Raw genomic sequence first — 16,681 nt, 5'->3', positions numbered from 1 at the left:
CCACAATCAACAACCTGATCAACTCTATGCAAAGGAGATGTGTTGCACTGCGTGAGGCATATGGTGGTCACACCAGATACTGACTGGTTTTCGGACCCCCCCGGACCCCCCAATACAGTAAAACTGCACATTTTAGAGTGACCTTTTATTGTGGCCAATTTTATTGTGGCCAGCCTAAGGCACACCTGTGCAATAATCATGCCGTCTAATCAGCATCTTGATATGCCACACCTGTGAGGTGGATGGATTATCTCGGCAAAGGAGAAGTGCTCACTAACACAGATTTAGACAGATTTGTGAACAATATTTGAGAGAAATAGGCCTTTTGTGTACATAGAAAAAGTCTTAGATCTTTGAGTTCAGCTCATGAAAAATGGGGGCAAAGACAAAAGTTTTGCTTTTATAATTTTGTTCAGTGTAATATGATTATTAATTAAAATTCATCATAATTAATAAATTAAAATTAGAAGGAAAGATTTGTGAGCAACATCTTAACTTTCATTGTTTACCACACAAGGGCACTGTATGGTTTCAGAAAATGTGTAATGTACTCGCTGTAGTATTGTTGTTGCCGCAGCCGCCATGTCGTGAAGGCGCTGTGTGTTTCATTGTGAAAGCGAAACTACTTTGTTTGGCCTTCCAAAAGAGGACGATATCCGCTTCGTCATACCTAGAGCTGATCCGTGCTGGTCGCTGAGGAAATACATCAACTTTGCGCTGTGGATCGCCGGATCGGCTTTCACCGTGGACGAAGCAGAGTCCAGCCCGGGGTCATCACATGTGGTTGCCGCAAACCCGCCGGCCGTTCCTCACTCTAGGTCGCTGGCCTCCGCTCACTCAAGCCCGCCGTGTGTGACGTTGTGAAAGCGAAACTACTTTGTTTGGCCTTCCAAAAGAGGACATAACTAGAAATCAGTGGTTAAGTTGTATTTACAACGCTGTTCTAGAACATTTCAACCCAAAATAGTCAGATGTGTGCAGTGCATTTTATGGAGGACTGTTTCCTGGCAGAGTAGACTACAATGTTGGCTGTTCTGACTCACAGACTGTAAGTGAGTTTTCATATTTAAAGAATTTGCCACTGATGATTCAAATGCGAGTTTTGAGCAGTGTAGAGTAGCGCTTGTTGTTTGCCGTTTCTCCGATCACAAATGCAGACATGGTTTTATGTTTACGCGGCGCGATGCGTATGTTTTTTTTATAAGGGGTTTTAATGTTTTTCTCTCGTCGCTCCGGCCGGTAGACGGCATCACAGTATGGTAAGGGGTGTAACATTTCCGTCACACGCTTGAGGTATTCAGCCAATCACAATGCACTGGATAGCTGGCCAATCAGAGCACACCTCGCTTTTCAGACCGATGAGCTTTGTAAAAATCAACGCGTTTCAGAAAGACGGGGCATAGAGGAGAAACAATAATGTACAGTATGTGGAAAATAATGTGTTTTTTTAACCTTAAACCGCATAAACACATTTCATTACACAAAATAATGTTCTTTTTAGTAACATCATATGACCCCTTTAATACCTAGAATAAATATTGCAATGTAACAGTTTAAACTTCCAATTTCTGAAAAATCAGCTCAAGTATCCTATTGTACATAAGAAGGTTTCTTTGAATGAACTAGTAAAGCCATTGTATAAACGCGCGCGCGCGCACACACACACACATTATATATATATATATATATATAGTTCAGGGGTGGCGAACGTCAGTCCTGGAGAGCCGCAGCCCTGCAGAGTTTTGCTTCAACCCTAATCAAACACACCTGAACAAGCTCATCAAGGTCTGAAGGGTTACTAGAAAGCTACAGGTAGGTGAGTTCTAATTAGGGTTGGAGCTGCACTCTGCAGGGCTGCACTCTGCGGCTGCCCCCAATCAAACCGGGCTGTACCAAATACCTGTAAGTATTAAGGGGGGTACATATCAGGCTTTGGTGGATTCAGGCTGCAACCAAACCTCCATTCATCAAAGCCTGATGCAACAAAGGACATTGGATATGAGCCGTAAGGTTAAGGTGAGGTATGTGCATGGGGATGGTGGACTACCCTTTAGTGCCTGTTAGTATTCAATTTCGGGGGAAAACGCATAGAATGAAGATGGTGGTTTGCCCACCTTAGGCATCCGCTGATTTTGGGTACAGATTGGCCAACCTTTACACAATTATTGGGGGTTTTGTGTGCGGATGCTTCTTGGGAGACAAGGCTGGGAAATGGAGAAGCGGTGGCGCAGACTGGAGATGCAGTTTCGGGACTTTCACAGACTGACTCAGAGGAAACGAGAGCGAGGGCGGAGCTTAAGTCCCCTGAGCTAGATGACTTTCCTCTTGAGCAGTCTCGTGATGAGACACTTAAAAATGCGTATGACCGGGTCCGCACCATCGATGGACAGCTTCTCCAGCCTGATCAACCACTCTCTTATCCTTATTTTTCCCTTATAAAAGATAGGTTGCATCGGGTGACCCATACTAGTCCCAAAAAGCCGTAGGGAAATGCTTTTCCAGGCGGCTCATTGTAGTCCCATAGCAGGCCACAGAACGACTCATGGCCCGATTCTTTCATGGCCCGAGACTCGGCCGGGCATTCACGAGAACGTCCGCCGGTGGTGTGCGGCATGTCGAGAATGTCAGCTGGTAAATTCTCCGGGCAGTTCAAAAGCACTATTGCGTCCATTACCACTGGTAGAGGTCCCCTTCGAGAGAATTGGTATGGACCTCATTGGGCCATTAGAATGTTCAGCAAGCGGACATCGTTTTGCATTAGTTCTGGTGGACTATGCAACACGATACCCGGAAGCAGTGCCGCTATGCACCATCTCTGCAAAGAGTGTGGCAGACGCACTGTTTCGAGTCATCTCCCGAGTGGGGATCCCCAAAGAGATTCTCATTGATCAAGGCACGGCGTTTATGTCACGTACGTTAAGTGAACTATACGAAATTTTGGGCATTAAATCGATTTGCACCAGTGTCTATCACCCACAAACAGACGGCTTGGTGGAACGATTTAATCGCACGTTAAAGTCCATGGTTTGTAAGTTTGTGAAGGAGGATGCCAAAAATTGGGATAAATGGCTCGAGCCCCTGTTGTTCACTGTGCGGGAGGTTTCACAAGCCTCCACTGGGTTTTCCCCATTCAAGCTTCTCTATGGTCGTCAGCCATAGAGGGGTGCTTGACGTCATTAGAGAGGCTTGGGAGGAGGGGTCTTCAAACAGCCGTAGTGAAATTCAGTATGTCATGGATCTCCGAGCAAAACTTCACACCTTGGTACGGCTTTCTATGGAGAATTTGATCCAGGCTCAGGACAGACAAAGTCGGCTGTACAACAGGGGTACGCGAGAGCGTCAATTTACACTGGGAGAGAAAGTGCTTGTATTACTTCCAACATCTACTTCTAAATTACTCGCAAAGTGGCAAGGACCTTTTGTGGTTACATGGCGAGTGGGGGATCTCGATTATGAGGTAAAGCGAACGGACAGGGGTAATTCATGTCAAATTTATCATCTCAATCTTTTAAAATGTTGGAATGAGGTGACATCGGTTGAGTTAGCAGCGGCTGTTTCGGCAGAGGAAGATCTCGGACCAGAAGCGGCTGTCAAAACTGTAAGGATGGTTTTCCTACGGTGGTTCAGGCTGTAGGATTGCCGAATGACTAAAGAAACGTTATCAGCACGATGGTATAAAACTGTACATTTCTAGTCTATTACCACCCACTGCCACTTATACCAACGACGGAAATAAGCGCAGTTAGAATAGCTACATATGTGGGAGAGCGTTGCTATTGTGTGACTATTGTATTGCAATAGGTAACACTTTAAGATGAACCTTGAATCAAGACTAGTTAGCACATAATTAATAATTGAAATGGTTTAATAACAATATTTTGTTATGGTTACACTTGAATTGGTTACAAAATAGATGAAGGATGGTAAAGCATAGTTAATTGTACCCAACATGTAAAATATTACCTGAGAGAAAGAGATAGAGAGAGGAAGAAAAAGAGGGAGAGAGGGCAGAGACCCAAGAAGAGAGCCAGCCAAGGAAAGAGACAGAGCAACAGTTACAGTCCTCTTTTATCCCTTCCTTGACCATGTGACTAAAAACCAAATGTGAGACATTCAAACTGACCAATCAGCAGATTATAACTTCACCCACTGGGCAAAAGGTGTGACAATTAGCAGACCTCCGGTGTATACACATGTTATCCTACAGGCCTTGATCACTATCACTATCACGATCACTGTGCCTTCAGGAATGCCAAATAGCCCTTTTGTTACTGAAGATAGGTTTGGGACAGGAAAGCAGAAGTCTTTGATAATTTTTGACCTTACAAAGTCAATCCACTCGCTCTGGTCCCCGGGGAAGATCAGGGACGGCTCTGTCCATTTCTGTGTTGATTACAGAAAGGTGAATGCAGTGTCGAAATTCAACGCTTATCCAATGCCCTGAGTTGACGAGCTGCTTGATTGGTAAGGTTCGGCTCGCTTTTATTCGACACTGGATTTAAAGAAAGGGTATTGGCAAATCCCCTTGTCACCATTATCCAAGGAAAAAACAGCCTTTACAATGCCGTTCGGATTACACCGATTTGTTACTCTTCCGTTCGGGTTGTTTGGGACTCCCGCCACTTTTCAGTATCTCATGGACAAGATCCTCCGGCCACGTACGCCACTGCCTATCTCAACGACATCATTATACACAGTAATGATTGGCAGCGGCATATGGAACATCTGCACGCTGTCCTGAGATCGCTGAGGGTGGCTGGACTCACCGTGAACCCGCGGAAGTATAGAAGGTTTATTCCTAATTATTTGGAGCTCACCAGCCCGCTGACTGATCTCACTAAAAAGGAAGCAGCAGATCTGGTCCAGTGGATGGAGCTGTGCCAACAGGCCCTAACCAAGGTAAAGGCTGCCCTGTGCAGCGGGCCGCTCTTACACTCTCCTAACTTTGATCTCCCTTTTTTGTTGCAGACGGACGCGTCGGACAGGGGGCTGGGTGCAGTCCTGTCCCAGGTGGTCGGAGGAGAGGAGCGGCCGGTGCTGTATCTGAGTCGAAAGCTCTCAACGAGAGAGACCAGATACAGCACCATTGAAAAAGAGTGTTTGGCCATTCGGTGGGTCGTCCTCACCCTTTGTTATTACCTCCTGGGATGGGAATTCACTCTCTGTTCAGACCACGCGCCCCTCCAATGGCTCCACCGTATGAAGGATACCAACGCGCGGATCACCCGTTGGTATCTAGCTTTACAGCCTTTTAAGTTCAAGGTGGTTCACAGGCCGGGGGTCCAGATGGCTGTGGTCGACTTCCTCTCTAGAAATGAGGGGGGAGGGGCTGCAGGCCGGATGGCTCCCTGGCCTGAGTCGGGTGGTGGGGTTATGTGGCGATGGGGGCGTGGGAAGGCAAAAGGCTACAGCGGGAGAACGGGTGATAAGGAAGTCAAGTGAATGATGACTAACACATGTCTCTAATTCCAGTGATTGGGGGCGAGACAAGAGATAAGTGCCCCGCAGACCTGGGAGAGGGAGAGAGAGAGACTGAATCCTAGCTGAGTCTGAGCATTGTGTGTCATGAACCGGGTTTGACTCTAGTTTTCTTTTCTTTTCTTTTTCATGCTGTGCTATCCTAGACTCAGCTGTTCACGATCACAATCAGCGCTCGGAATGCACCTGTTCCCTCTTTATGCTGATTTTCCTCTCTATTTCTCTCGCGTTACAATGTCTTTTGCCAGATTATTGCGCTTCGATGTCAGTCTCTTGGCTACTCTATTCTGTCAGTTGTGTTATCTAAGTCGAGTCCAGTCCTGCATTGTAAAGTTGTGTACTGTCATGTGACTTACCTGGATTTCTGCCCAGTCTCCCAGTTACCCGCTGCCAGCAGTTCGCTCTCCTCCGGACGCTGCTCACCGGTCCGTACAGTCTGAGAGGTAGTCGCTCCTCGCCTAGCAGCCCGGGCTGGCGCCCCGAACTCTCAAGTCAAGTCTACCCTATGTTCCAATTATTTTGTGTTAATGACCAGTTCTGCGACCACCAGATATGGCCAGTGAACGGTAGACTGCCTGAGTTAGTATTTGTGGACAATAAAATCCTCAGTTTGACTTGCCTTTGCTTCTGGGTCCTTTTATCGTGACCAGAATAATCTGGCCAAAGGATGGACACAGCGAAGGAGACTCCAATTCGTTCATCATAGGAGCTGCAGGGGGCTATGCTAGGCCGACACAAGGAGGAACTCGCCGCCGCCAGGTACGTCGTGGAGAGCCTGTCAGCCCAGGTGATGGATTTAACCAATCTGCTGCAGAACCTGCGCCCTGAGCAGCCGGTGGTGCCTCAGCCACGTAACTCTCCAGAACCTTGCATAAACAATCCTCCTTGCTATTCTGGACAGCCCACTGAGTGCCGAGCCTTTTTGAAGCAGTGTGAGGTGTTTTTTTCCCTCCAACCTATAACATATGCTGAGGATCGCTCCAGGGTCACTTTTGTGCTCTCTCTCCTGACTGGACGGGCTTGTGACTGGGGAACGGCAGTGTGGGAGTCGGAGGCAGACTGCTGCAAGCGTTTTTCTTCATTTAAGGAGGAGATGATAAAAGTGTTCGACCGCTCTGTTTATGGTCTTGAGGCGTCTCAACAACTTGCAACACTTCGCCAGGGAAAGTGGCCTGCTGCCGATTATGCAATCGAGTTCCGCACCCTAGCGGCCACTTGTGAGGGGAACAAGCCGGCCCTTACTGCTCGCTTCTTGGAGGGTCTCTCTGGGGAGATAAGGGAGGAGATTCTCGCCCGTGATCTGCCATCCCGCTTGGACCAGCTGGTGGAACTGGCCATCCGGATCGACAAGTGATTTGAGACGCACCGTCGCACCCGCACCCCCGTTTCTGAGCAACGGATGGTTTTGCCTGCCGTCCCACCTCCAGTAGTGGCCTCATTTGTACCCAAGCCCATGCAGCTAGGGGGTCTGCATATCTCTGCTGAGGAGCGTCAGCGCCGCATTACGGGGGGTCTCTGTATGTATTGTGGTGATCCGGGTCATTTCGCCGCAAGATGTCCAGTAAAAGAGAGGGGTCGCCAGTAGACCGGGGAGTACTGGCGAGCGACTACTTTTTCCCCATCTCACAAGACACGTACCTCCCTCGAGGCCTGCCTACGCTGTGGGGGCTCCACTTTTCCCTCTGCGGCCCTTGTTTATTCGGGGGCTGAGAGGACTTTCATGGATGAAAGCTGGGGCTATCGATCACAACATTCCTTTTCTAGAATTAAGTGACCCTCCCACCATCTATGCCTTGGATGGTAGCATCCTCTCCAAGATCCTTCGAGCCACCGTTCCGGTGAGTCTCACCATTTCTGGCAATCACCAAGAGACAATTTATTTTTTTATTTTTCATTCCCCCCTAACTCCTATTGTTTTAGTGCATCCCTGGTTAACTTGGCATAATCCCTAAATTAACTGGGTAGAAGGGACCATAATGTCTTGGAGCTTATCTTGTCATGTTAAGTGTCTTGTCTCAGCTGTGCCTGCTGTGTCCTCTGTTTCTGTGTTTCAGGAAGAACCTGGCGATTTATCTGGTGTCCCGAAGGAGTACCACGATCTGCGAATGGTATTCAGTCGTTCCCGGGCTGCTTCTCTCCCTCCCCATCGACTGTATAACTGCAGCATCGATCTTTTTCCGGGTAGTACACCACATCGTGATATCATGGTAGACTTTATTCCTTGTCCGCCCCCGAACGCGAAGTGCTTGAGAAATACTTTGCAGCTTCGCTGGCCGCCGGTTCTATTGTTCCCTCCTCCTCTCCCGCCGGCGTGGGGTTCTTCTTCGTGAAAAAGAAGGATGGTTCTTTGCGTCCCTGCATAGATTATCGTGGGTTGAACGACATAACTGTTCAGAACCGGTACCCATTGCCACTTATGTCGTCGGCTTTCGAGACCTTGCAGGGAGCAAAGATTTTCACAAAATTAGACCTTCGCAATGCATATCATTTGGTGCGCATCAAGGAGGGAGATGAATGGAAACTTTTATCGTCGCTTTATTCAGAATTTCAGTCAATTTGCTGTCCCCTTACCGCCCTCACTTCGACCAAGGCCTGTTTCTCTTGGTCTGAAGCAGCTCAAGTAGCCTTCGACCGTCTTAAGAGGTTATTTACAACCGCCCCTATTCTTATCACTCCCGATACTACTAGACAATTCATAATGGAGGTTGACATGTCTAATGTCGGGGTGGGAGCGGTGCTGTCGCAGCGCTCTCCACAGGACGACCTGGTCCACCCGTGCACTTTTTTTCTCACCGTCTCTCGCCAGCGGAACATAACTACTATGTAGGTAAATGCGAACTCCTGGCCATTCGTTTGGCACTAGGCGAGTGGTGCCACTGGCTTGAGGGGGCAGCCCATCCATTCGTAGTTTGGACTGATCACTGTAATCTCAAATATATTCGTTCGGCTAAGAGATTAAATGCTAGACAGGCACGGTGGGCTCTATTCTTTGCACGATTCGACTTTACCATTTCCAACAGACCAGGTTCTAAGAATACTAAACCTGATGCTCTGTCTCATCAGTTCGGTTCTTCGGAGGACGGCTCATCCACAGAGACTATCCTGCCTGATGGTCGTGTGGTCGGGGTCATGGTCTGGGGAGTCGAACAGCAGGTAAAGAGGGCCCTTGCTTGCGTCGCTATTCCTCAAGATTGTCCGACGGGTAAATTGTTCATTCCCAAGTCCATGCGTCCAGCTGTTCTCCGCTGGAGTCACACCTCCAGGCTCGCTGCGCAAACTGGGGTGCGAGGGACTCAAGCTACTGTCTGCCAACGTTTCTGGTGGCCCGCTTTAGTCCGTGATGTACGCCGTTTTGTAGCTTCGTGTCCAGTCTGTGCCCAATCTAAGTCTAGCAACTCCCCGCCTGCCGGTCTGCTTTGCCCCCTCCCTATTCCGTCTCGTCCTTGGTCGCACATCGCTTTGGATTTCGTTAAGGGTCTGCCTCCTTCCGTGGGTAACACGGTAATTCTTACAGTCATTGATCGCTTTTCCAAGGCGGCCCGTTTTGTCCCCCTTCCCAAACTCCCCTCCGCTAAGGAGACGGCGCTAACAGTATTTGATCACGCTTTTAAAATCCATGGGCTACCCTCTGACATAGTCTCCGATCGAGGGCCACAATTTGTCTCTCAGTTCTGGAGGGAATTCTGTCAGCAGATTGGAGCTATGGCCAGTCTGTCGTCAGGATTTCACCCACAAACAAATGAGCAAGCTGAACGCGTCAATCAGATCTTGGGACGTTTGCTCCGTACTCTAGCCGCTCACAACCCCACTTCCTGGTGTGAGCAGCTGCCTTGGGCTGAATACGCTTATAATTCATTACCATCGTCATCTACCGGGTTATCTCCATTTAATTGTTGTCTAGGTTACCAACCGCCACTATTCTCCTCTCAAGAATCCGAAGTCTCCGTCCCCTCCGTCCAGGCCTTTATCAAATGCTGTCGACGTACCTGGAAGAGGGTGCGCAATGCATTATGTAAGACAAGAAGGCGCACCTGTCAGGCTGCCAGTCACGCTGATTGGGACTGCACCTGTTTCCACTCTATTTCTCTCTGTGTGTTACAAGGTCTTTTGCCAGATTATTGCGCTTCGATATCAGTCTCTTGGCTACTCTATTCTGTCAGTTGTGTTATCTAAGTCGAGTCCAGTCCTGCATTGTCAAGTTGTGTCCTGTTGTGTGACTTACCTGGATTTCTGCCCAGTCTCCCAGTTACCCGCTGTCAGCAGTTCGCTACAGGTCCGTACAGTCTGAGAGGTAGTCGCTCCTCGCCCAGCATCCCGGGGTGGCGCCCCGAACTCTCAAGTCAAGTCTACCTTATGTTCCAGTTCTTTTGTGTTAATGACCAGTTCTGCAACCGCCGGATTCGGCCAGTGAACGGCAGACTGCCTGAGTTCCAAACTCCCCTCCGCTAAGGAGACGGCGCTAACAGTATTTGATCACGCTTTTAAAATCCATGGGCTACCCTCTGACATAGTCTCCGATCGAGGGCCACAATTTGTCTCTCAGTTCTGGAGGGAATTCTGTCAGCAGATTGGAGCTATGGCCAGTCTGTCGTCAGGATTTCACCCACAAACAAATGAGCAAGCTGAACGCGTCAATCAGATCTTGGGACGTTTGCTCCGTACTCTAGCCGCTCACAACCCCACTTCCTGGTGTGAGCAGCTGCCTTGGGCTGAATACGCTTATAATTCATTACCATCGTCATCTACCAGGTTATCTCCATTTAATTGTTGTCTAGGTTACCAACCGCCACTATTCTCCTCTCAAGAATCCGAAGTCTCCGTCCCCTCCGTCCAGGCCTTTATCAAATGCTGTCGACGTACCTGGAAGAGGGTGCGCAATGCATTATGTAAGACAAGAAGGCGCAGGCTGCCAGTCACGCTGATTGGGACTGCACCTGTTTCCACTCTATTTCTCTCTGTGTGTTATAAGGTCTTTTGCCAGATTATTGCGCTTCGATATCAGTCTCTTGGCTACTCTATTCTGTCAGTTGTGTTATCTAAGTCGAGTCCAGTCCTGCATTGTCAAGTTGTGTCCTGTTGTGTGACTTACCTGGATTTCTGCCCAGTCTCCCAGTTACCCGCTGTCAGCAGTTCGCTACAGGTCCGTACAGTCTGAGAGGTAGTCGCTCCTCGCCCAGCAGCCCGGGGTGGCGCCCCGAACTCTCAAGTCAAGTCTACCTTATGTTCCAGTTCTTTTGTGTTAATGACCAGTTCTGCAACCGCCGGATACGGCCAGTGAACGGCAGACTGCCTGAGTTAGTTTTTGTGGACAATAAAATCCTCAGTTTGACTTGCCTTTGCTTCTGGGTCCTTTTATCGTGACAGTGTGTGTCAGTGAGAGACTGTAGGCAGAAAGCCTGGCAGCACTTTATTTTGTTTTGTTTATTATTTGCTGAGTAAATAAAAAGGTTTTACTCGCCACCCCTGTCTTCCTCGTCCTTCATCTTATTGAATCTTATTACACTCTGCATTTAAACAAACAAATAAATAAATAAAAGCAAGCTGCAAATAATATAATTATTATTTTCATAATCTAGGGGATTGTCACATGAATGGGTTTCATTATTTCATATTCCATTTTCAAGTTAATGTTCCTTTTCTAGTTTCTTTTTTTCAAGATGTGGTTTCGTTTTTTTACTTGAAGGCCCCATTCATTCATGGAGAACGTGCTTTAGCTAACCAATTAAATGTATTAATAGTAGAGTCCACAGTTAAGCAGTAACGCTGAACCTTAGCATAATGTGTGCACTATGCAATAACACTCTTCAGGTTTACTCAACATGTAAATGTGTATTTTCCCGTAATGTTGATCCAAACTTACCTCTTTTTAAGTAAGTTTTTGAACATGTTTGATATTTTACGCCAATTTTACAACACATTCTTCTAGCAAGAAGGATTGTGTTTCTGTGTGACTTTGTGCTTGGACCAACTTGAAAGTTTACGATTTAGCTAAAGTAAAAACAAGGGGGCGGACATGTCATGCACGCCAGTCATGTAATGTATATCATATCAATATATCATATATCAATACATATCACTGCCATGCTGATGACACTCAAATCTACCTCTCATTCCATCCTGATGATCCGACAATAGCTGCTCGCATCTCAGCTTGTCTAACAGACATTTCTTGTTGGATGACGGACCATCACCTTCAACTCAACCTGGCTAAGACAGAACTGCTTGTGGACAAACCCATCACTTTATCAAAATTTCACCATCCAGTTAGGCTCATCAACCATAACTCCTTCAAAAACAGCTAGAAACCTTGGAGTTGTGATTGATGATAAGCTGAATTTCTCAGGCCACATTGCTAAAACTGCCCGGTCCTGCAGATTTGCTTTATACAACATTAGGAAGATCAGGCCCTTTCTTTCAGAACATGCAACACAACTCCTTGTTCAAGCTCTTGTTATGTCCAGGCTGGACTATTGCAATGCTCTCTTGGCAGGACTTCCAGCCACTTCTATCAAACCTCTACAATTAATCCAAAATGCCGCTGCAAGATTAGTCTTTAATGAGCCTGTAACAAAGTTCATAGTTCGGGAAGAAGGAGGCGGGAACCGGCGAACGCTCAAAGAAATCTTTAATAAAATAAACAAACACAAAATAGCGTGACAGCCCCTCACTGTCGCGCACAAACAGAACCAAAACACAAAACAAAATCCAGGCCTGGTCCTCTCTCGTCTTTCACTGTCGTAACTCCTCCTTTTATCCTTCCGGAGCGCCTCCGTGGGACTCGAAACCGGTGAGTGGTGCAGGTGTCGCTCATTATCAATTACTCCACCGGCCTCACTCCGTTCCCACGGATCTCGTCCCCGCCCCCACTCATCACATATATATACACCTTGCTACGTGTACTGTGTTAGGCTAACCGAGATTGTGTCATTTGCACTTATATATTGTTGCTCTTTTGTTAGTTTTGACTGCTTTTATTGTCCTCATTTGTAAGTCACTTTGGATAAAAGCGTCTGCTAAATGACTAAATGTATTGTCCAGTATCTCTGCAACAAACAAGACTCTTACCTATGCACTTTAGGGGAAGGTCAGAGTGCCAGGATATGCTGCCATTCTTTTCAGTGCATCGGATCAGGCTGGATGTTCCTTCTTTCCTTACGTAGCCCTCTGCACATTGAATGCGAATTCTGACACCAATGTGATATTGTAAATCTGACACAGGTACTGTGTTGGGTATCAGATTTGGGGTTCCACAGACACCTGGGATAAAGTAAGACCAATGTCACTAAAATATCACATATGCAAACAAAGAAACTCATGGATAGATATAAATTCATCAACATCTTTGCACATATCAAGATCTGTAAAAACTTTGACCTAATGGAAAGTGTGTTAAAAACAATACGTTTTGTTTAACTTACTAAGAAATATTTGTTATATTTGAAAAATATTTGAAAGTTGTATTGTATTGTATTTCACATTTTGAAATACAATTCAGCTTTCCGCCATCAGGTAAGTGGATATGCATACAAATGACACCTATTAGGTGATCAGAAACTTGGCCCACCCACAGTGATACACTGTGCTATATCTGGGTTTGTGTAGAACCTACAGCTCTGCATATACATCTGAAGGATCTCAAAGTTTGAAACGATCCATGATTATTTTAGTCTGAGATTAAGTTTGTGTACACATTTCACCACAGATTCTTTGGTGACCGTTTCACAATGTAAAGCCAGACGAGACATCAATTCCACAGCCATTAGCTACGTGTTTGTAACGTAGTCCAGATAAGGAAGAAGGCAGTGTCGGTTTTCCTGAGGCTCGTGATCTTTATCGAACTTTTCACAGTTCCAAAACTCACTGCAATTCAAACAGTCCCAAAATAAATAAATCGACAGGCATCTCTCAGCATTCGACACACACACACACACACACACACACACACACACACACACACACACACATACACACACACAATTCCTCAGTCAGTCTCCCTCCTCTCGTACACTGTTTCTCGGTGGTTTTTAACCAGTCTTTCCACACCAGGTGTTTGTCATTTTGCACTTGACCTACTTACTCACTGCTTGTTTCCTGTCCCTCTCTCCCCCTGCAGTCCTCACTGAACCACGCACCCCTCGCCAGTGTTGTTACACTCTCATTTCACATGCATTTACTTTTTGGCTTTTTTGCCTTTATTATGATAGGACAGTATCTTGACAGAAAGCGAAGTGGGAGGACGGGATCAGGAAAGGTCCGTGGTCCCTGTCCGGAACAGGAAAGTTCTGCAAGCTGGGACTCGAACTCAGGACACTTGAAGAGCAACGACGCTATATGTCAGTACGGTGCCCATGAGGGTATTGGCACCGACTAATTTCACATGCATTGTAAGGGACTTTTTGGGGCAGTCGGTTTTGCTTTCAGAGTTTGCAGCAGAAAAATAAACCTGAGTACACAAAAAATAAAATTGTCTGGGGTTCATTTGACGTATTATTAGCATCTTTGCTCGCCCGGTCACAAGCAAAATATGTTATTATGCTTTACTTAATGGTTATAAGACATGACATGACATATTTATAGTTATTAAATGAAAAATTTTAAAGGCGACATATTATGCCCCTTTTTTCAATATGTAATATAAGTCTCTGATGTCCCCAGAATGTGTCTGTGAAGTTTCAGCTCAAAAATACTCCATAGATCATTTGTTATATAATTTTGAAAATGCCTATTTTGAGTGGAGGCAGAAACACGCTGTTTTTCGGGCCTGTCTCTTTAAATGCAAATGAGCTGCTGCTCCCCGCCCCCTTTTCCAGAATAGAGCTGTGCCATCAGGGCTCAGACCTGCTAAAAAAACATCTGTTTTGGTTCTGATTATCATGTTTATCGTGCTGAAATCAAGCATTTTAAACTTCTGATATATGGTTTTCTGAGCGCACACAACCGAAGCACACAGACAGAAAGCGGCCACCAGACAGCATGTGAGTACTAAAGTAAGTTCTCATTCACACACAAGTTTACACATGTCTGTGAAGGTAAACAGCTGGGAAATAAATCACATGTTTATTTTAGATCTATGTGGCAGCAGCAATATACAGTAAATAAATCAATAAATCCACTGCTCTCTTGTCTCCTCTGAGGCTGGGACTGTAAATAGTGTTCTGTGCTCGTCTGTGCAGCCAAAGACAGAAGAGTTAGCATGTTTTGTTCAAACTTTTGCCATGGCATTACACCGTTGTCGCTTGCGAATCAAAATGACGGTGCCATGGGTGGAAACGTGCAGATTAAGGGGCGGTAATATTATAATGAGATCCCTTTGCCATGTCACCAAGGGAGCGAAATCAGACCCGCTCGTTTTTTCAGACGTTTGCAGAAAAAGGCTTACCAAAAGTTACTTGGTTAATCCTTTTCACGTTTCCTTGGTTGGTAGATGCACCGGGGAACCTGATTATAGCACTTAAAACCTGGAAAAGTCTGATTTTCATGATATGTCACCTTTTACTTTTCTTGAAGATGGTATACAAAGCTTTTCAAAACTATATGAAACCAACAACGAACTTGTCACATTGTTTAAATCAATCAAACCAGCAGTCAGAGGGAGAGATAAAATAATACGATAAAATAAAATAATTATGGCACAAAATCTTTGACTACATTTGTGGTGCAAAAGATCTTCAGTACATTTTTGGAAAAGATAGTACACATATCTGTTAAAAAGGGAGAGGTTAAAGTTACAGTTGGAGGGGTTTGGCATTTCCCCTCTAATGGAATGAGGAAACAGTGGGACACTATTTATATCTATCTGACACCTATATAATAAATACTGCCCTGACCCACAAATCACCTCAAAATAGTACTTATCTCACCAGCTGTGTTGATGTTCAGTGACTGAGTTATCTAAATTTGTATGAGCTAAATTTGTATAACTTAATCATTCTTTGAAAGGAAACATATGGGGGAGCATTTGTGCAGTAAAGATGTGCTTTTGCAATCTGTTGAAGTCATTTTCAGGAACATAAAAATCATTTTCAGGAAATATACATAATTTATTACATCTAATGTATGATACAAAAACAAGATGGTATTAACTGACTTATGTATTGACTTTTTCACTTTTTTCAACAATATATAGGCTGTTCCACTTTAGATGAGAAAAAATTTGTTTTTTATTTACTAAAAATCACACATTTTAACAGCAAGATGTCATTTGTGATGACACAGCTTATATTTAGTTAGTTAGTTAGTTAATCTGTATGGTGTATTTCACCACTTCAAATGTTGTTCTATTCCAGCATTTACTCCAACAGCATTTGTCCATTTCTCCACAATTCCCAGCATGAACAAAAAAATTAAACTTATTTTTAAATGAATGAATAAATAGACGTATTAAAAAAAAAGCTCGGTATTTAAACAAACAAACAAATAAATAAATAAAAGCAAGCTGCAAGTAATATAATTATTATTTCCATAATCTAGGGGATTGTCACATGAATGGGTTTTCACTATTTCATATTCCATATTCAAGTTAATGTTCCATCTCTAGTTTCTTTTTTCAAGACGTGGTTTCGGTTTTTTACTAGAAAGGCCCTATTAATTCATGGAGAACGTGCTTTAGCTAACCAATTAAATTTATTAATAGTAGAGTCCACAGTTAAGCAATAACACTCTTCATGTTTACTCAACATGTAAATGTGTATTTTCCCGTAATGTTGATCCAAACTTACCTTCTGCTCTGGCAATATTATGCTGATATGCCGCCATTATGAAAATCAATTTAACGAGCATATGCATGTCCACTTGTCCCGGAGAATTCAGAGGGAACGCTGACGGGTAAATCCACATGAATGTGTATGAAATAACAGCGCCAAGCAGAGAGGTGCGACATTTATACGTGTTTTAAAGGAAACGTCACTTTCTGTCTTTCACTTTCACTTTTGAGTCACGTGCAGGGAATATAGCCTATATGTAGTAACTGAAGGAAATGCTTACAAGGCACTTATAATTCAAATGGGGGGGGGGAGTGTTACAAACTGTTCGTGCATAGATAAGATCCCTAAAGTTGCAAAGACTTTAGTCTTTGTACTAAAACCTAAAGAGATATTCTTTATAAAAGTTAAGACTTGTCCATGCCCTCCTAAAACGCCTCGTTTAAACACGCCCCCACATGTCTACGTCACTGTGTGGGAAGATTTGCATAACACCACCCAAA

General features: G+C 45.1%; 1 protein-coding gene across 1 annotated transcript in view; it reads right to left on the bottom strand.

Annotated features, from left to right (window-relative positions):
• The window catches only part of LOC107567656 (uncharacterized), a 33,201-nt gene that overhangs the window by 15,604 nt on the left and 916 nt on the right, over positions 1 to 16,681 (bottom strand). The window contains exon 2 of the mRNA XM_016253366.1: positions 12,544 to 12,735. Within this exon, the coding sequence (XP_016108852.1) occupies positions 12,544 to 12,735 (192 nt within the window). The remainder of the gene's footprint in view (positions 1 to 12,543; positions 12,736 to 16,681) is intronic.

Source organism: Sinocyclocheilus grahami, unplaced genomic scaffold (assembly GCF_001515645.1).
Source record: "Sinocyclocheilus grahami isolate Dianchi unplaced genomic scaffold, SAMN03320097.WGS_v1.1 scaffold1178.1, whole genome shotgun sequence".
NCBI classification, from domain to species: Eukaryota; Metazoa; Chordata; class Actinopteri; order Cypriniformes; family Cyprinidae; genus Sinocyclocheilus; species Sinocyclocheilus grahami.
Note: the sequence above shows the minus strand (reverse complement) of the source record. Positions and strands in the feature narration are given on the sequence as shown.